The 20,187-nt window shown below is 32.4% G+C and overlaps 4 protein-coding genes across 4 annotated transcripts in view; 1 reads left to right on the top strand and 3 right to left on the bottom strand.

The window, feature by feature from the left end:
• Positions 1-537: 537 nt before the first annotated feature.
• LOC135845715 (acyl-CoA-binding domain-containing protein 6-like) lies at positions 538-1,301 on the bottom strand. Its single transcript, XM_065364505.1, has one exon. The coding sequence runs from the start codon at positions 1,299-1,301 to the stop codon at positions 606-608; it is 696 nt and encodes a 231-aa protein (XP_065220577.1). The 3' UTR covers positions 538-605.
• Positions 1,302-1,322: 21 nt separating this feature from the next.
• LOC135845721 (uncharacterized) lies at positions 1,323-1,610 on the bottom strand. Its single transcript, XM_065364517.1, has one exon. It carries the CDS (start codon positions 1,608-1,610, stop codon positions 1,356-1,358), a length of 255 nt encoding a protein of 84 aa, XP_065220589.1. The 3' UTR covers positions 1,323-1,355.
• On the bottom strand, positions 1,536-2,644 carry LOC135845706 (histone-arginine methyltransferase METTL23). Its single transcript, XM_065364493.1, has 2 exons — positions 2,447-2,644; positions 1,536-2,199 (listed from the first exon to the last, which is right to left on the bottom strand). The coding sequence occupies exons 1-2, from the start codon at positions 2,552-2,554 to the stop codon at positions 1,612-1,614; spliced, it is 696 nt and encodes a 231-aa protein (XP_065220565.1). The 5' UTR covers positions 2,555-2,644; the 3' UTR covers positions 1,536-1,611.
• A 4,051-nt stretch (positions 2,645-6,695) lies between these two features.
• The window catches only part of step (cytohesin steppke), a 138,703-nt gene continuing 125,211 nt past the window's right edge, over positions 6,696-20,187 (top strand). The window contains exons 1-2 of the mRNA XM_065364546.1: positions 6,696-6,921; positions 7,284-7,357. Coding sequence (XP_065220618.1) covers positions 6,882-6,921; positions 7,284-7,357 — 114 coding nt within the window. The 5' untranslated portion in view covers positions 6,696-6,881. The remainder of the gene's footprint in view (positions 6,922-7,283; positions 7,358-20,187) is intronic.

Below are 20,187 nucleotides of genomic sequence, written 5' to 3' on the forward strand. Positions count from 1 at the left end.
CCATGTTTTCTTTTTAAAAAAATAATTTCAAACTTGCGATTTAACATACCTTTAATTAACTATACTTACTTTAAAACGCTATTTAAAAATTTTTACTACTTTTTTTTTCTTTTTTTATACCGTCTAATGTATGATTAATACGTTGTATGTATTTCTATTGTATAAATTCTTTATTGGTTATAGTTGTAAATTATTGTTCTTTTTAAGTAAAAATTTCCACTTATTATTTTTTTTTAAAATGCTTTTTATTAGATAGGAATCTTTGTTATATTGGAATCTACTTTGTTTTGAAAAGTCATTTTTAACGCATGTTTTGTAATATATTTCTTATGTGTGTGAAAATATATAAATGAGGAAAAAAACTGAAAAAAACCAGATTATTTATTCGATGAAAATCTCCGAGTGGATTTGGTCTTCGTTCGAGATGGTTTCAGAAAAGCTATTCCTCTCTTTGCTTGGACCCTCCTTCCTCTTCCCTGACACTGGTGCTCTGGTTTTGGGCTGCTAAAAAAAAAATTTAAAAAAAAGTCGACAACGTTAAAGAAATAAACCTATATTCGCCACGAACAATGCTACGAGCTAACAATAATAATAATTACAAAATATTAAGAAAATAAGGCAGCGACGCTATCGTTTTCGGCGACGTCCTTGGGCGTATTGTTATCATTATCGGTTAATTTCGAATCGGCGCCGGCATCGATAAGACACTGGACTACGTCAGGATATCCACAGGCAGCAGCGTAATGTAACGGTGTTTGTCCTTCGCTATCTAAACAGTTGAGGTTAGCTTTTTTCACCTCGACCAAGTATCGAACGATTTGCAAATCACCTCGATCAGCAGCCCAATGCAGTAGAGCGAGACCCTCGTCGTCTTTGCAATTCGGATCGAACTGTTTGCTTTTCAATTTATCCAGATCGCCTTCTTTGATCCAATCGAATACGGTTTTTTGATCTTCTAGCAGTACTTGATCGGTAGTACACATCGAGCTGACAAATATACCGTTAATAGGGGTATTGGAATCGGATCTCCAGTCTTTAGTAACGTTATCGAGGCATTCGAGGTATTTTCTCATGGCTTCCGGTTTAGATAAATGGCTACAGTTATTCCAAGATTTCCATTTAACTTTAGAAGAGAAATCGAACCAAGACGGTTTAGGGGTGTTGCAAGGGCCAACGGTGGCTCGTTTATAGTAACCGTACATATCGAGTAGAGTATCTTGATCTAAAGTTTCGTGATGATTCATAACGTACTCCGAAGCTTTATCGAATTGCGCGGCTAGATCGTCTTCTTGCGAATCCATATTCTCCTTAATCTGTCTAAACAAAAAAATAACTACTCTCGAATGTGAAAATAATTAATCGGTGGGTTGAATGACTAAATTATTTCCTTCTAGCGAATGAGTGGTTTTACTGGTAACCGCATCGACGCCTCCTTGCGTCGTAAACGAAACGAAACCGTAACCTTTGGATAGTCCGGTAGTTCTATCGAAAACTACGCTGGTGTAAGCTACCTGACCGTACTCGGAGAAATACTGTTTCAATTCTCGTTGACTAATCGTCCAAGGTATATTGCTAACGAATACTTTGAATACAGATTTAACCGTGGACATATTAAGATCGACGACTGATTTGTAACAAGTGAATGGTATGATTTTGTAGAAAATCGTCGATATTCACACCGCTCTTTTCGCCCAATGTATCGATAGAGATCTCGTCGCAGCGTAGATTCCACTTATTGAGTAAGTGTTCGATGGACCAGTCGGCGCTACGTTCTTGGTACGTTGATAGGAATTTAGCGCGAGGGTTTTTCTCCAACAGGAAAGCTACCGTTGCTAGGATATCTTCGAAAGTGATCGGTTCGTAGAAACAGTCCGAGCTGATGATCAAATCGACCGGTTTCAGTTGCAAAACGCTGTACGTGAATAGACCCCAAGTTAGACCGATAACTTGTACTTGAGACGAATTCAAGTTGTTTAGTTTACAGCTTCGTTCCAAGTCTTGGATACTTTTTGGAAGTAGAGCGCTTTCCGAAAGCGTTACGTAAGCGCCACACTTGGCAGCTAAGATACCTGGTAGAGCTGTACCGGCGCCTAGTTCCAAGATATGTTTACCGCTCAGTTCGTGACGGTGTTCCCACAGGTAGAGGGCGAGGATCGGAGCTGATGGCCAAATGTACGAACTGTATCTGGCTTGAGATTGCTGAAAAATATAATCCGAAGTTAGAATAATGTAGGTTTGAAATCCAAGTACGAGAGTAAAAAAGATGATGCAATGGTACGATCAAAACAGTAATAAATTTGGGGAAAACTCTTCGGGTATATGAAATACTGCACGGTAACGTGTTGAATGCGAAATTCCACGCTTATTTTCGCAATCAATCCGCCGAAAACTTGCAACTTTAATGATTTAAAAATAGATATTTCATCGTTACATTCTGTGTACTTACATCTCGTACGTCGAAAACGTGAATATTCAAAGTCTCTTCTCGACTATCCGGCTGATTTCTAGATCTGAAAGAAAACGTCCTAGTACGTTCCGAAACACCACTGAACATTTAAAAGTTGGCAGAAAACCATGAACTTTCAAACTTCGCAACTTTCGTGTTTCAACTTTCTGTGGAATGCGAAAAAAAAAGAAAAAACACAACCTTTTTGGCTTTCGTAGTTGGCTTTTTTAGCCAGAATCATACGCAGAAATCACGAATAGACCGGTTCATGGTGAGATATTCGGTTTTAATAAGCGTACGGGTACAGCGTGAATTTAACTAAGTGGACTGCTACATAAGCAGCAACTAGCAACCAGCAACTGGCAACTTGGCAACCAAATCAAAAAATTTTGATTTGGTTGCTAGTTCCAGCCAATAACCGAGCAACTTCTTATCATTTTCGTTCCACTGACGCGAAACGAAGTTGCTAAGTTGCCGAGTTGCCGCTTATGTAGCAGTCCACTAATATTTCGTAGCAGGGTTGTTAAATTACCGTAATTTATTCGCTGGTAAAATACGGCGGTAAAATACGGTAAAATACGGTATTTTACCGTATTTTACCATCTTGAATAATGTAATGAACTTATAGTGTTCAACCCTTCAAAGGTTCAAACTTATAAAATTGTGTATTATCAGAGATGGCGCGATTCCGATTTTTTTAAGGAGTCGTGAGAATCGCATGAATCCGATTCCGGAATCGGATTCCATTTTCGATTCACCTGACAGATGAATCGAAAAATGTGAAATCTGACTCTTTTCAAGCAGGAATCGCAAATGTAATATGATTCGCGATTCCGGTAATTTGATTCTCGCGACTCCGATATTTCGATTCTCTCGACTCCGATATTACAATTCTCGCGACTCCTCATTAGTCATTACGATTCTCACGACTCCTCATCATTACGATTCTCTAGACTCTCACAATGAACGAAATCACCCAAATTCAATTGAAAAGCACAAATACAAAAAAGTGTAATTTTCATAAATATTCTTTTATCTAATTTTTGCCGGTTGGCGCTGAAAAGTGGTTGTGAAAGTGAATCTGAATGATGAATTTAGAATTTATCATTGTTTTACTAATAACATGGTGAGTTGAAAATTTTACATAAGGTGCACCGGGGGAAGTCAGAACGTTTTTTCACAATTTCAACTTTGATCAGCTGTTACTCTCGTACTAATGAACCAATATGGCTGAAATTTGGTATGTAGGTTCCCATAAGGGTTCTTAACCTATGGTGAAAATTTCAGCGCGATTGTCGCAGTAGCTTTCGCACAATCGAATAAAATGTAACTTGTTCTGACTTACCCCACTTTGGGGTAAGTCAGAAAATCTACAAATTAATTGGTATTATTAGGATTCGACCCTGATCGATGCGCAATATGTCGAATAACATGTTTTCGAGGTCGTAGAATCCAAATCTGGAGTTATTTTTTTTGTAGGAGTGGGGGGTGAGGCATGGGGAGGGGGCAATTCTAAATTTTTCGTACATTATTGTGTAATATGTCGATTGATATGTTTTCAAGGTCGTAGAATCTGAATCTGCAGTTATTTTTTTTGTAGGAGTAGGGAGTGAGGCGTGGGGAGAGGGAAAATTTTGAATTTTTCCTACATTATTGTGTAATATGTCGAATAATATGTTTTCGAAATCGTAGAATCCGAATTTGGAGTAATTTTTTTTGTAGGAGTGGGGGGTGAGGCGTGGGGAAAGGGAAAATTTCAAATTTCTCCTACATTATCGTGTTATATGTCGAATAATATATTTTCTAGGTCGTAGAACTCGAATCTGGAGATATTTTTTTTTTGTAGGGGTGGGAGGTGAGTCAAGGGGAGCGAGAGTAAATTACAAATTTTGCCTATATTAATGTGTAATATGTCGATTGATATGTTTTTGAGGTCGTACAATTCGAATCTGGGGTTATTTTTTCGCAGGGGTATGAGGCGAGGCAAGAGGAGAGGAGAAATTTCAAATTTTGCCTATAATATTGTGTAACATGTTGGTTGATATGTGTTCAAGGTCGCAGAATTCGAATCTTGAGCTAGTTTTTAGGGTCGAGTGCTATTCAAGTATCACCGTTTGGGGAGAGGGCCCCACCCATGCGAACCTACGACTCACCTTCCACCTTCACCATAAAAAATGACTCTAGATTCGAATTCTACGACCTCGAAAATATATTATTCGACATATAACACGATAAGGATAATGTAGGAGAAATTTGAAATTTTCCCTTTCCCCACGCCTCACCCTCCACTCCTACAAAAAAAATTACTCCAAATTCGGATTCTACGATTTCGAAAACATATTATTCGACATATTACACAATAATGTACGAAAAATTTAGAATTGCCCCCTCCCCACGCCTCACCCCCCACTCCTACAAAAAAATAACACCGGCGAGCCTTTATATTTATTTACTAATGTTTGTTAGAATGTTCATTTCATCTTCAATGCTTCATTTTTATGAAATTTAAGGAGTTGTGATGGGAATCTGGCTGGAGTCGTGAGAGGAATCTGGTTGGAGTTGTGAGAGGATCCTAAGATGAGTCGTGAGTGGAATCTGAATCGGAGTCGCGAAAGGAATCGGAATCGAAAATTACGATTCGGATTCGGATTCCTATATCTGGCGAATCTGATAAGCGGAATCGGGACTCAAAATTTTGTGGAATCACACCATTTGGAATCCGATTCTCAAGCTCCTGGAATCGCGCCAACTCTGTGTATTATTATATGATGGGTGGAAATTTCAATAATTTTCTGCTTGAAATTTGAAAACAATATGAAACTATGAAGGGGTTAAAAATTACATTAACAACACTTAAAAAACCTTGAAGTTACTGAAAATTACTAAAAATAAAAACTAAAAAGTGATGAAAGATGGCCAATGGGGAAAAATTAATTGTATAACCATTAACCAATAACCATAAAACTGGAAAGCAATAAAGCATGGATTAAAATTATAATTAAAAATTAAAATCATTCAAAATTGTCAACAAATCAAAAATTGACCAATTTGGTTATTTTAATGATTGAAATAACCAAAATTTAATGATTTTGAACTTTGAAGTACATTTTATTTTAATGACATTTCAATTGATTTCAACATGTTTTCACGATATGATGCCATTTGCCATTTTTTTTTAAGTTTTTGACCAATTGTGAACAGTGTTGTGAAAACGAAATAATTTCGTTTTCGTTTTTTGTTTTCGTTTTCACTTTTAAAAAAATTACGTTTTCGTTATATAACGTTTTGTTTGGTTATTAAAAATAACGTTTTCGTTTTGTTTAACGTTTTTTTTCGTTATTCTTCATTTTCCTCAAATTTGGCCAATTTCAGTGAATTTAGAAAAAAAATTAGGAAAAGAGCAACATTAAAACAATTGAAAACATGAAAAATATGCAGAAAACTAATAATTTATCCCCTATAATAACAATGTTCCAAAAGTTTTCTCATTTTTTTGAAGTTGCAGGCCCATTTTTTTGCATTTTTGAGACCTATTTCCAGTGTTTGAAGAAAAAAAATTGATAACGAAAAAAAACGAAATGGATTTCGTTTTATGATAAATATCGTTATTATATATTTAACGTTTTCGTTTAACGTTATGTCTCCATGAACCTCAAAAATATCGTTTTTTTTCGTTTTTCGTTTTTGATAAAATAACGTTTTCACAACGCTGATTGTGAATAATTTTCTGGGAATTGTTTGGTAATTTTCAAGACATTTTCCTGTTTATATGTAACATGCATCAATTATCATTAGCATTTATGCAAATTAATTGTAAATTTTGATGCCAATCATCTTCAGCTGTTGATTCATCCTTTCAACTTTCAAATAATGTGGCAAAAAATGCTTTTTGGTAATTTACGGTAAAATACGGTAATAAACTTTTGGTAAAATACCGTAAAATACGGTAAAATACCGCCGTAATTTACCGACATAAATTACCTTACAACCCTGTTTCGTAGTCGACGCGTTTTTTCTTTCCTTGTGTGAGGGTTCACCGGGTTCACCGGGACAACTTTTGCATAGAAAAACAATGCTTAGACACCCACTATATTCACACAACACTCGTACGCGAACGGGTCTATTGCGAGATTGCCAAACCGTACGATATCAATAAGTAGGTAAGTTAGTAGGTAGTTTTCGTTATTTGATTTTGCGCAGGGTAATTTTGGCAACGTGTAAAGTCTCTGTTTTCAAAAGTTGAAGTTGTTTTTTTTTTATTTCCTGTTTCAGGAATATTTTTTGGAAAAAGTTTTGATTTTTTGTTGGAAAAAATGTAATTCGTGTGCGAATTATAGTTAATTTTCGGTATCGTGGAATTCTATGTGCGTGTAATTACAACGGCGTGATATCCTTATAATATTGAACTTTGTCAGTGGGATGAGATACATCAAGAATGAATATCCCGAATAATATTGACACATTTAACCTAAATGGTAATTATACGAATACGTTATCGTATATTCTCTATTTTCTAATTTAAATACGATCTAGAATGTTTTCATGACTCAACGAACATAGCCAAGTCTCGGTTACCCAATTCCACAGCGTACAGAATTTCATTACCTCAAAAATTCCTGCACAGAAAACCTGTTACTGTTACACTATCACACTGCTGTAACCACTTGCTGATGATTGTATCATTGGAACAATTATATTCGATGTATTCGTTAACAACGTATTTCATATTAAAATACCATCTAGTGTGATCAGTTTCTAATTCTTTTGCCATATTTATAATATAACTGAGTGAATCACATTCAGATTGTTTATCATTACGTTTGTTTTCATGTTGCAGATCTGTCTCCCGAGCAGCAGAAGTTACTTATTGAGATCCGTCGAAGAAAAACAGATTTATTGCTCGAAATACAAGTATGTGTCAACGTTGTGGTCGCATAATATGTTATTTATAAAATCATACGTTCTATTTTAACGATCAAGTTCATAATCGTTAGTCACTGCTACGAGTAACAACTACGACAATCCATTGTAAACAATCGGAATCCTTGAAGTAGCGTTGTTTTACTTCGACATCGTTTACATTTCAATATTATTATAACAATTAGCGAAATCAAACGTGATTTACTCGTACTTTCCTTGACGGGAATACCCAGTGATTCGCTGAAGAGTGAAAACTTTCATTTCTTCGTTGCTGTTTGATTTGAAATTGTGTCCAAAATTTGTGCACCAACACTCGATTGAATTCGAAGAAGAATATTTACTGTAATGGTAATCGAAAAGGATACCTTGTTGGCGTTTTGATTGAATTCGAAGGGCGTGTAAATTGAAAGTAACTCAGTAGTACACGATGTGGTATTTAAAATTACGTATAAATCACGTCTGTCGAGCTATATAAACGAATGGAACTTATATGTAGGTGGTGCTGGATGTATTTTTCCTACCGTTGATTATGATTTTGTACGTAGAAAGGAATTGTAGTCTTATTAGATGCTGTGTCATTGACATTTGGTCGTTGAATTGGCCTCGATGTCGATGTCGCGTTACATACATTTACTAGAATTTATAATAATAGACCAGTACGATGCGAAGAAAGTATAATCCAGTGTTTATTTTCAGATCAACTTGCATATATATGTAATCTTTGATTTGAGAAAACCGTACGTATTTTTTTGTTAGGTGTGCCTTCGTCGTTGGAAATATCGTGCAACTTTTACCCCTTTTTTTTCATTTTTTTTTTTTTTTTAATTAAACTTATTTTTGCTCGTTTATTATCGTCCAGTAGGTATCTTACGTCACGTTGACTGATTCAGTATCCCCCTTTGCATTTTATGAGTTCATGACTCACCTTTACCTTTTGTTTGCTTTTCACCCCCTTTGTATAACGTTGTTTCTAATTTTTATGTCGTTTTTCCCTTATATTTTTTTACGTGCTGAATGATCGAACCCACCACGAGCTCTCTGACTCTCTGGAATACATCATCAAGGTTCAAACGAGGTTGTTACCCGAGTTTACCATTAATCAAAGGTGTACGCCGGGTTGCATGCTAATTAGCTTCTAGTGCCCGATTTGGAATACACGAAAACCGCGTATCTCCCAAGTTGGGTCATGGGTCGGTCGTGAAGCTGCCAGAATTTTCACTCGTACTGTGTGTGTGTAGCGTTGTTTGTCGTTTTGTCAGGAAACATGGTTTGGAAATTTACATTCTACCGTGGTGTTTATGTTTTGATGTTGATAAGATGGGAAACTTTGCTGTGAAATTATTCATTACTTGTGTACGGTTCGTAGGTACGAACTTGTGTGTTTGAGCGAAGAGATGCATCACACTGGTATGTGGAAAGTTGCTAATTAACTGACTGGAATGCGGTTCTGGATGAATTTGTGCCTTGTGATCGAGTAAATAGAGGAGCTGAGAGATATTTTGGATAGATTTGAGTAATCTGAAGTGGATTTTTATTTACTGGGGTCGCTTGAGAGAACCTTTTTGGATCATAAAGTGTGTGAAAGTTGATTGAACTTGCAGTTATTTCGATCGATCGGAATTTTGTGTTTTGAAATTGATGGAAGTTATAGTGAAAATGGTTTCAAAGAGAGAATAAATTGATTAAATGCCAAAATTTACTTGAAAATTGTTGAAAATGCCCCAAAAAAAAGTGAAAAAATTAATAAATTCACTAATCATAAATAATTGAGGGGCTTCATGAAAAAGGGGCCTTGGTCAATTTTTTTTGTTTTTTTTTTTCATATGTTCTTCCATGGAAAAAAAAAAAACGAATTGGGAAATGTTAGCCAATAAATAATTTTTTAAAGTCCATTTGAACTTATAAAAATCTTAAGACCCCTTTTCCATGAAGCCTCTCAATTGAAGAATGAGGAAAAAGTAATAAAATGTAAAAAATAAATCCAAAAACAGGTAAAAACTACAAAAATTGATGGAGTTTATGAAAAAAATTGATAAAAAATCATTTGAAAAATTCACAATTGAAAAAATGTTGCCAGATTGCTACAAAAATTATTGAAAATGGCCCGAAAATTGGTAAAGTAATTTTCAAAGTTTATAATAATAATTAAATTAATTTGTTGACATTTTTTATAAAAAATGAATTTTAGAAAAATTTGTCGATATTCTGTACAAATTTTTATGAACTGAACTCCTCATTTTTCATTCTTGGTTCTCATCACGAATCGTGAGTTCGTGACATTTTTAATGAAAGTTTGACCAAAAAATGTTTTTTCTAAAATTTTGGTTGAAAAGCAGAAATTTCTGGTAATTTTGATTTAATAAAACAAAAAGGTTTTTTTGGTAAATTTAATTAAAAGAACGTTGTTTTTGTGACAAAAAAAAGTAATTTTATACTATCAATTTTGGAAAACCTTGTTGTTTTTTTTTCATTTTTTATCATATCGAAAAACAGATTTTGAATTACTAAAAAAACTGCTTCTTTTTCATTCAAATTGCCAAAAAGTTTTTCTTTTTTGCCAAAATAGCAGAAAAGCCCTTTTTTTGGTCAACATTTTTAGAGTCAAGTTTTGCTTTTTTGGTCATAAAAACATCTGTTTTTTTTGTTTTTTTTTTTTTAAATCACTGTTGCCAGAAAATTGTTTTTCAATACATTTACTTACATATTTAAAAAAAAAACATATATTTTTTTTTGTTAAAAAATGATTCCAAAATTAAGTAAGTATATAAGTCTTGCTTTTTTGTTGGCACAAAAAATGTTTTCCATTTTTCAAATAAAATTCTATGTGGGCGAAAGTTTAGTTTTTGCCAAAGCTCCAAAAAAGTATTTTTTAGTCAACATTTTTTGTCGCATAAAACTGCTCAACTTACGAAAAAAAAATTTTTTCCACGATTGCAAAAAATGCTACTTTGTAATCAAAATTGCTGAAAAAAATTTGGTTGTTGTCACAAATTATAAAAATTGCCGAAATAATGTGTTGCTTTTTTTGTAGAAAAAAAATCTGTTTTTTGATAAACATTGAAAATTTTCAAAATTATTACGAAATCTTACTTTTTTTTTGCCATAATTGCGAGGAAATAAAATTTTTCAATCAATATTGTCGAGAAAACCAGTTTGTAGTCAAAATCATCAGAATGATGACAGCTTCTTTTTCATAAAAATTTCCAGAAGGCCTTGTTTTTGACAAAACTTCCTATTAATAAAAAAATTATTTGTTCAAAACTTCCTGAATTAAGTTTTTTTTGTCACTAAATCATTATTTTGTTTTTTTTTTAAATAAAAAAAATTACCAGAAAATTTCTGCTTTTTTAACCAAAATTTCAGAAAAAAGATTTTTTTATTCAAATTCAAAAATTCCAGAATCAAGTCTTGTTTTTTTGTCCTAAAAATCTACTTTTTTGAATAAATTTCCTCAAAAAATAAAAATCACTTTTTCATCAAAACAACCAAAAAAAATTACATTTTTTCAACAAAAATAAATTCTATTCAGAGAAAATTGGTTTGGTCAAAATTAACAAAAATGACTGCTTCTTTTTCATTAAAATTGCCAAAAACTTCTTTTTTGCCAAAATGGCGGAGGCATTCTTTTTTTTGGTCAACATTTTAAAAACAAGTTTTGCTTTTTTTTGTCGCAAAAAATCATATTTTTGATTTTTTTTTCATAAAAAACTGGTTTTTCAAAATCAAAATCATCAGAAAATCTAATTTATTTCCAAAAAAAAAACTGTTTTCTTGTAGAAATTTCCAAAAAAAAAAGTTTTTTTTGTCGTCAGAATTGCTTAAAGTCTAAAATTTTTCGTCAAAATGCCCAAAAATTCTGTTTTTTCTTCTCGTAAGTATAGTCTCATTCATGGGTTTTCAATTTTTTTTTGCTGAAATTGCAAAAAAAAATATTTTTTGCCAAAGTAAAAAAAAGAAACTCATTTTTTGTCAAAACTGTTTTTTTTTGGTTGTTAAAATTGCCAAAAATTTCAAGTTCCTCCCCAAAATGCTGAAAAATTCGGTTTTGTGTTCACGTAATTTGCCGAAAAGTTTCACTCATTTCCAACTGTGTTAGATAAAATTTTATGGAAATTTCGAACATTGAAAAATCTGCTGGAGGCTCCAGTCGACTTGATAGCACATTGAAATTTATTTACAAAATGAATTTTGGATTTTCAACTGAATTTGATAAAATTTTGTGAAAGCTTTGAGTTGTGAAATTCTACTGGAGGCTCCAGTAATTTTCAAAAAGTAGCTGGAAGCTCCAAAACGACTTGAAATCCACCTGCAGCCGACTTTGTAACGTATTGAAATTAGTTTGCAGAATGAATTTCGGCTTTCCATCTCCATTTGATGAAATTTTGGGAAATCTCGAGTTTCAAAAATCTTCTGGAGGCTCCAGAACTGCTTAAAATGGTTTGAAACCGTGTTCAGTCGATTTGGCGTGTCGAAAATAGGGTATATCCCAAATTTCAGTTTTCTTGGCCAATTTGGTAAAATGTTGATTCTCCCACCCCCCATTTTTGGCCTAATAAATTTGATTTTCAAAAATTCACCAAAAATCGAAAAATGCACATTAGCACTTGAAAACTGGAGGCTCCAAAACGACTTTAAACCAACCAGCAGTCGACTTCGTAGGGTATTCAAATTAGCTTGCAGAATGAATTTCGGCTTTCCAATTTCATTTGATAAAATTTTGGAAAATTTCAAGTTTCAAAAATCTACTGGAGGCGCAAGTAATTTTCAAAAAGTCATTAGAGGCTCCAAAACAACTTTAAACCTACCAGCAGTCGACTTCGTAGGGTATTGAAATTAGCTTGCAGAATAAATTTCGGCTTTCCAACTCCATTTGATGAAATTTTGGGAAATTTCAGGTTTCAGAAATCTTCAAAAAGGCACTGGAGACTCTAAAACGACTTGAAATCCACCTACAGCCGGCTTTGTAGCGTATTGAAATTAGTTAGCGTAATGAATTTCGGCTTTTCATCTCCATTTGATGAAATTTTGGGAAATCTCGAGTTTCAAAAATCTGCTGGAGGCTCCAGAACTCCTCAAAACGGTTTGAAACCGTTTCCAGTCGATTTGGCGTGCCGAAAATGGGGTATATCCCAAATTTCAGCTTTCTTGGTCAGTTTGGTAAAATGTTGATTTTTTCCCCCTATTTTTGGCTTAATAAATTGGATTTTCAAAAATTCACCTAAAATCGAAAAATGCACTTTAGCACTTGAAATTTCGACAGGTGATAAATGTTTGCCTGATCTTTCGATCTACCTTTGTACGGTTTAAAAAATTTCGTGTAAGTCTAATACTGGAACGCAAAATCTGCGATTTTGGCTGACCTGTCAATCAAAATGACCGCCATTTTGTAAGTAAGGCCACTTTTTTTTTGAGTACAAAGGCTAGAAATGTTCCTTAGGACTCCCCCTTCAAGAAAAAAGTTGTCCCGGAGGATCGACGGGAGGGGGGTGCAATAGATCCTTAAGCGGACTCCCCGACTATTTTTGAACCCCATTTCTCCAATAATTTCATCATTATAATTTTGTTTCAAATATTCTCATTTTTACTCAAAAAGACTCTTTTGCATCAGAGAGTACACCTGCTGCTGAATCACGAACCCCGTTGGTTCGCGAATAACGTCAATACGGAAATTCTTCTAAAACAAGTACGAAATATTTTCTGATGAAAGTATCTACCCGTCGATTGTGATTCCGTTATCAAAAAAATTCCTAAGAATGACGTGCCATTTCGACGTATGTTGGCACTGTTATTCACGCATTTCCGGATCAAACTGCAGCCACGACAATAACGATTTGTGGCCAGCGTCAGATCGTAAAAAAAATTCTAACACGTTAATTATTTATTTCACTCAGAGATTTCGTTTTTGTCTACCAATTCCACCTCAGCATTCCTCGAATATGTAATTATTAATCATCGGGCAAGTTTTCATAATATCAATACGAATACAAAACTATTTAAATGGAACGTAGGTGTAGAGAACCATTGGCATAGCACGAGAGCGAGTATACGATAATACGAATGGTATGAAAATATTCTCGAACCTTTTGAGTGTATGAATTTACATGGTGCGATGATCACTACTCTCAAGTATGATGTTATTATTATACATATCACACCGAAGCAAACGTGTGACCATCCGGTAGCAATTGTCGTACCAAAATGATTTAAATGAAACCCATCGATGCGTATACTAAAACACGAGATTTGAAAAAAAAAAACAAAACCTGCTCACGACAACAACACCAACGAACGCGTGCCTTATCATTAAAAATATGGTCCAGTAAACCAACCTGCAAACTACATAGAGGAAAAATCATAATTACGATACACGGATATACGAGTATAAAAAAATGAAATTACATATATGTAGTAAAAATTGACTTTGAAATTCATATATGGATGGACACTTGGACAGTTGACAGTGGACAGGAAATACACATCCCGCCATTGTGTACTCAGCTGGCTGGGCTGGTCGCGTGGCTATTTGGCGAGAAAAAAAGTCGAAACGAGCTAAATTAATTTTCGTTTTCTCGGACACCGCGAAAAAGGGTTCGTAACTGCTTATAGTAGTTCCTATAACCAACTCATCTTGCTCCCCAGTCCCCTTCCTGCTTCAAAAAAGGTTCGATTTGACAAATTACTCGGCAACCCAAAAGAAATAGGTGAACGAATTCGGTTATTTGGACTGATATTAAGGCCACCAGGGCTTAGCAATAATACGTGCACATATTAAGTTGTACTATTTTATATCGGTAGTATTGTTTTGACCACTGTAGTATACCTCGCTCGTCTTCTTGTTATTGAAACATATACCCTGAAACTTACATATAGGTATCGTGTGTGCTCTGTTTGATTGAATTATTTATCGAGTGAGTCACGCTACTGAATGTTTCCATTTCGTGATACTATGAAGATGTCTCATATCGTGATGAATTCGACGTTTTGTAATTTCACCCTAAACAAATTGCGTACATGTGACGAAGTGTGCGATACGAATACCCCTTTTATTGTGGACACTGCCTGAGGAAAATCTAAGGAACGAGAGTCAGCCTCACGTGAATGAAGTGTTCAAAATTCATCAGCGAACAAGTTTTCTCCCCTTGACCCTTGAGTGAATCATTCGCGAATAAATCATCTTCAATTTTTATCAACGGACTTGAAAAAAGGTCAAATTTTACCACGTTCTCGTTCACAGGATTTGATGACTGAAGTGATTCAGTCGTTCTCGAATGATTCTTCGATTTTGAGAAAATCATTCGCGAATGAACTTGATTCGAGTTTTTGATGATTGGATTAAAACGAGTAACCAATTTTCTTGGGATATATTTTTCTTGGAAAAAAAGTAAAATTTTATGTAATTTTGATGGAAAAATGTTTTTTTGGTGCAAATTTAACCAAAAAAGCAGAGTTTTGCGACAGAAAAATAATACTTGATTCTGACATTTTTGACTCAAAAAAAATTTTTTTTTTCAATTTTGGGATGAAAAGTTGAATTTTTCCTAATTCTAATTTTAAGAAAAATTTGTAATATTTTAACGAAACAAGCAAATGTTTTTGTGACCAAAAAAAAAGGAAAACTTGATTATAATTTTGACCAAAAAAAAGGTTTCTCTGCTATTTTGGCAAAAAAAACAACTTTTTGGAAATTTTAATGCAAAAGAAGCAGTCGTTTTGGTATCTAAGAAAATAAAATAAAATAAATAAATAAATAAAATAAACCAATTTTTTTTTTTTTTTTTTGAAAATGAAGTGAAATATTTTTGTAATGATGAAAAAATGATTTTGTTGAGGAAGGTTAACCAAAAAAGCAGATTTTTGGGACAAAAGAAAACCAGACTCAACTCTGGAATTTTTCTTTAAAAAAATTTTCTAAAATTGTAATAGACTACGTAAAAATAAATAAATTTTTCCTAATTCTGATTAAAAAAAAAAAAAAAAACAGATTTTTGTAATATTTTAACCAAACAAGCAAAAATGTTTTTGTGACAAAAAAAAACTTACGTCTGAAAATTGTTGCTAAAAAAAAAGACGTCTCTCCAATTTTGGCAAAAAAGAAAAACTTTTTGGCAAGTTTAATGAAAAAGAAGCAGTCATTTTGGTATCTAAGAAAATAAACCAATTTTTTCGTTTTTTTTTGGTTTTTTTTTTTTTTTGAAAATAAAGTGAAATATTTTTGTAATTTAATTTTGATGAAAAAAGATTTTGTTGAGGAAGGTAAACCAAAAAAGCAGATTTTTGGGACCAAAAAAAACAAGTCTCAATTCTAGATTTTTTTTTTCAACTTCTTATAAAAATAAATAAATTTTTCCTAATTCCGATTTAAAAAAAAAAAAAAAACAGATTCTTGTAATATTTTAACCAAACAAGCAAAAATGTTTTTGTGACAAAAAAAAACTTTCGTTTGAAAATTGTTGCTAAAAAAAGGACGTCTCTCCAATTTTGGCAAAAAAGAAAAACTTTTTGGCAAGTTTAATGAAAAAGAAGCAGTCATTTTGGTATCTAAGAAAATAAACCAATTTTTTCGTTTTTTTTTGGTTTTTTTTTTTTTTTGAAAATAAAGTGAAATATTTTTGTAATTTAATTTTGATGAAAAAAGATTTTGTTGAGGAAGGTAAACCAAAAAAGCAGATTTTTGGGACCAAAAAAAACAAGTCTCAATTCTAGATTTTTTTTTTCAACTTCTTATAAAAATAAATAAATTTTTCCTAATTCCGATTTAAAAAAAAAAAAAAAACAGATTCTTGTAATATTTTAACCAAACAAGCAAAAATGTTTTTGTGACAAAAAAAAACTTTCGTTTGAAAATTGTTGCTAAAAAAAGGACGTCTCTCCAATTTTGGCAAAAAAGAAAAACTTTTTGGCAAGTTTAATGAAAAAGAAGCAGTCATTTTGGTATCTAAGAAAATAAACCAATTTTTTCGTTTTTTTTTGGTTTTTTTTTTTTTTTGAAAATAAAGTGAAATATTTTTGTAATTTAATTTTGATGAAAAAAGATTTTGTTGAGGAAGGTAAACCAAAAAAGCAGATTTTTGGGACCAAAAAAAACAAGTCTCAATTCTAGATTTTTTTTTTCAACTTCTTATAAAAATAAATAAATTTTTCCTAATTCCGATTTAAAAAAAAAAAAAAAACAGATTCTTGTAATATTTTAACCAAACAAGCAAAAATGTTTTTGTGACAAAAAAAAACTTTCGTTTGAAAATTGTTGCTAAAAAAAGGACGTCTCTCCAATTTTGGCAAAAAAGAAAAATTTTTTGGCAATTTTAATGAAAAAGAAGCAGTCATTTTGGTATCCAAGAAAATAAACCAATTTTTTCGTTTTTTTTTTTTTTGAAAATAAAGTGAAATATTTTTGTAATTTTGATGAAAAAAGATTTTGTTGAGGAAGGTAATCCAAAAAAGCAGATTTTTGGAACCAAAAAAAAACAAGTCTCAATTCTGAATTTTTTTTTTCAACTTCTTATAAAAATAAATAAATTTTTCCTAATTAAAAAAAACAGATTTTTGTAATATTTTAACCAAACAAGCAAATGTTTTTGTGACAAAAAAAAACTTGCTTCTGAAAATTGTTGCTAAAAAAAGGACTTCTCTCCAATTTTGACAAAAAGGAAAAACTTTTTGGCAATTTTGATGAAAAAGAAGCAGTCATTTTTCTCAGAATAGAATTTTTTTTTGTTGAAAAAAAGTAATTTTCTTTGTAATTTTGATGATTGATTGATTTTTTTTGCTGGAAATTTATCCAAAAAACAGATTTTTGGGACAAAAAAACGAGACTTACGAAATTCTGGAATTTTTGACCAAAAAAATGTTTTTTTTTCTGAAATTCTGGTAAAAAAAATTAAATTTTTCCTAATTCTGAAATGAATTTAAAAAAAAAACAGATTCTTGTAATATTTTAACCAAACAAGCTAATGTTATTGTGACAAAAAAACAAAAAATTGCTTCTGAAAATTGTCACAAAAAAAGAATTTCTCTGCTATTTTAGCAAAAAAAAACTTTTTGACAATTTTGATAAAAAAGAAGCTGTAATTTTTGTTAATTTTGACATCAACCCAATTTTCTCAGAATAGAATTTATTTTAAAGTATTTTTTTTTTTTTGTAATTCTGATGATGAAGTGATTTTTTTTTGCTGGGAATTTATCCAAAAAAACAGATTTGATTTTGAAATTTAAAAAAAAGAAATGTTTTTTCTGAAATTTTGGTTTGAAAACCAGAGATTTTCTGGTAATTTTTATTTCAAAAGAAAACAACAATTTTTGGGGGGGGGGGTGTTTGTAATTGCATGATTGTTTTTGTGACAAAAAAAAAACGTTGTTTTTTTTAGCAATTTTGTCAAAACAAGACTTTTTGGAAATTTTTATGAAAAAAAAACAGTCATTTTGATCTGATTTTTCTCGGAAATTCTTATTAAAAAATTGTATTTCCTTACAAGATCTTGTAATTATTTTGAAAAAAAAAAAACATTTTTTTCAATTTTTATCAAAAAAAACAAATTTTTTGTTTCAAAAAAAGCAAGACATGATTTTGGAAACTTTGACCAAAAAGGGTGTTTTTTGAAATTTTGGCAATTTTGATAATTTGTGAAAAACAAGAACTTATATCTGTCCAACACTTACTATTTCAATGTCCCTCCTTACATCAGCACAGACTATCCCTACAAATAGATGAAAGATCCCTATTCATACCAGACGACCCTTCCGAAATTAAAAAATTCTTAGACCTAATTAAAAAACTTGACCTTACCAACTCGATTTAAATCTCATAAGACGGGTGTAATAATCAGGTAATTACAAACACCCAAAAAAAAAAAAAAAAATTTTCTCAGCAATTTTAATTAAAAAGTAGGATTTTTTGTAGTCATGGCAGAAAAAAATGAAATTTTTTTGTACCTAAGTTGAATAGTTTTATGCGACAAAAAAAACAAGTGGAAATTTTGACCAAAAAAGACTTTTCTGTGGAACTTTGGCAAAAAACAGAACTTTCGCCCACTTTTGTGCATTTGGGGTAGTGAAGTTCGTGAAAAGTGGAGTTGAGAAATTGGTGATTTGAAAAAAAAAATCTGAAGAGTTTTTTCATTTGAGAAAACGTATTTGAGGGAACGTCCACGACCTTGAATATGATTTTTGTTTTGGTAAAATTGAGCACAAAAAATTGTAACGCAAGCGTCATTATCATTAAGTTGTGGGCTTCAAAAAAATCATATTTATAGCTAATGCCCATTTGAACCGAAGTTTGTGAAAAACGGGTCGTGCAACAGGGCTCAGTCGAATTTTGAAGTTGCGCACCCCCTCTCCCTCCAATTTGGAGTAGAAATTAACTATCGTAGAATTATTCAAGTGTGGTCTTGTGACCTATCAAAATAGATTAAAATTTCGTGAGAAATTCGAATATTTCGACGAAAATGTGTTTTGCCCATTTGTGGAGAATTTTTAGCCCAAGTTGGGATATGAGTTTTGGAATTTTTTTAAAAATTGTCTTGTGACCTATCAAAATGAGTTAAAATTTTGCGAGAAATTGAAATATTTCGACGAAAATGTATTTTGAGGATTTTTGATGAATTTTGAGCTCCTAAATGAGGTCACGAGTTTTGAGATTTCTGAAAAAAGTGTCATGCTATCTTTTTTTGGGCATTATGGAATAATTTTTCAATATTTTCAGGATTTTTACTTCTCCGTTTTTCTTAAAAGCTTGCTACTTTGCGAACTGAGAAACAGGTCAAGCACTTGTTGAAAAAAAATATCGGAAAAATGAGACAGTTTTCAGTTCTGCATGTCAGCAACTTCTTTAAAACAAAATATAAATCTCATCTGTGAAATCTTAAAATTTGATAAAAATCATTTCAGATCTTCCTTTCAAATTCTATTCATGTTTTAACTAATTACTCTCGCTTCGTTTAAACAATCGTGTAATTTTTACCAAAAAGTGAAAAATGACGTACCATGATAAAAAAAAAACACACCCTCTCATTCCTTCTCCTTTATAGCTCTTTACTCGACAATACTCCTACAACATGAGAAATTACTGTACAAAAAATTTGAAAATAAAATTGCTTCTTTGAGGCACACGAGTCATTGTCTTTGAATTTTCCAAAAGAATAAGCACGATAGACATTTAGGCAAATTACACGCCGACGAAGACGACGACGCCCTGTCCTACTATTTTCATTCTATAATGCGAGGTATATACAATCATATTTAACAATTACTCCGAAATTAAATTACGATGTACAACTGCATGCTGAAAAAAATTTCGTCGTTCTTTAGGTTTTTTTTTTTTTTCGTCTGTCTGTTTGTCAGTTCACCTCTATCTATGTCTTTCTCATTTCTATTAAATTATTCGAATTCGCCAAGTTTGTAGTCAGCTATGAGTTCTTTATCTGGGTAGGAATACTCGTATCCGTTTTCACATGCTCGGAATACGTGTCTTCTGTATGGAATTACATCCGTTCGCGATTATTATTATTATTTTTTTAATAACAAGCGTTGTTTTACGATGCGTAACGAAATGGTTTTTTTTTGCGCGCGTAAAAATGACGCGTGTGTCGCTTACGTTTATTGTAATTCGAATTAAAGTACCGAGTTTTAATTGCTGTTTATGGACATTGTCTGTGTGTAGGGGTGGTAATTATTACTTAATTGGGAGGGATCAACGTACAAATACAAGAGACAAGGACGGTTACGTTAGTCAATTGCTGACAGAATTTGAGAGTAAGAGCCTTTAAGGAATTTGGGGGGGGGGGGATTTTTTCAAATCATAAAGTCAAATTTGAAAAGTCTGTACC

This window comes from Planococcus citri, chromosome 1 (assembly GCF_950023065.1).
Source record: "Planococcus citri chromosome 1, ihPlaCitr1.1, whole genome shotgun sequence".
Taxonomy (NCBI): domain Eukaryota; kingdom Metazoa; phylum Arthropoda; class Insecta; order Hemiptera; family Pseudococcidae; genus Planococcus; species Planococcus citri.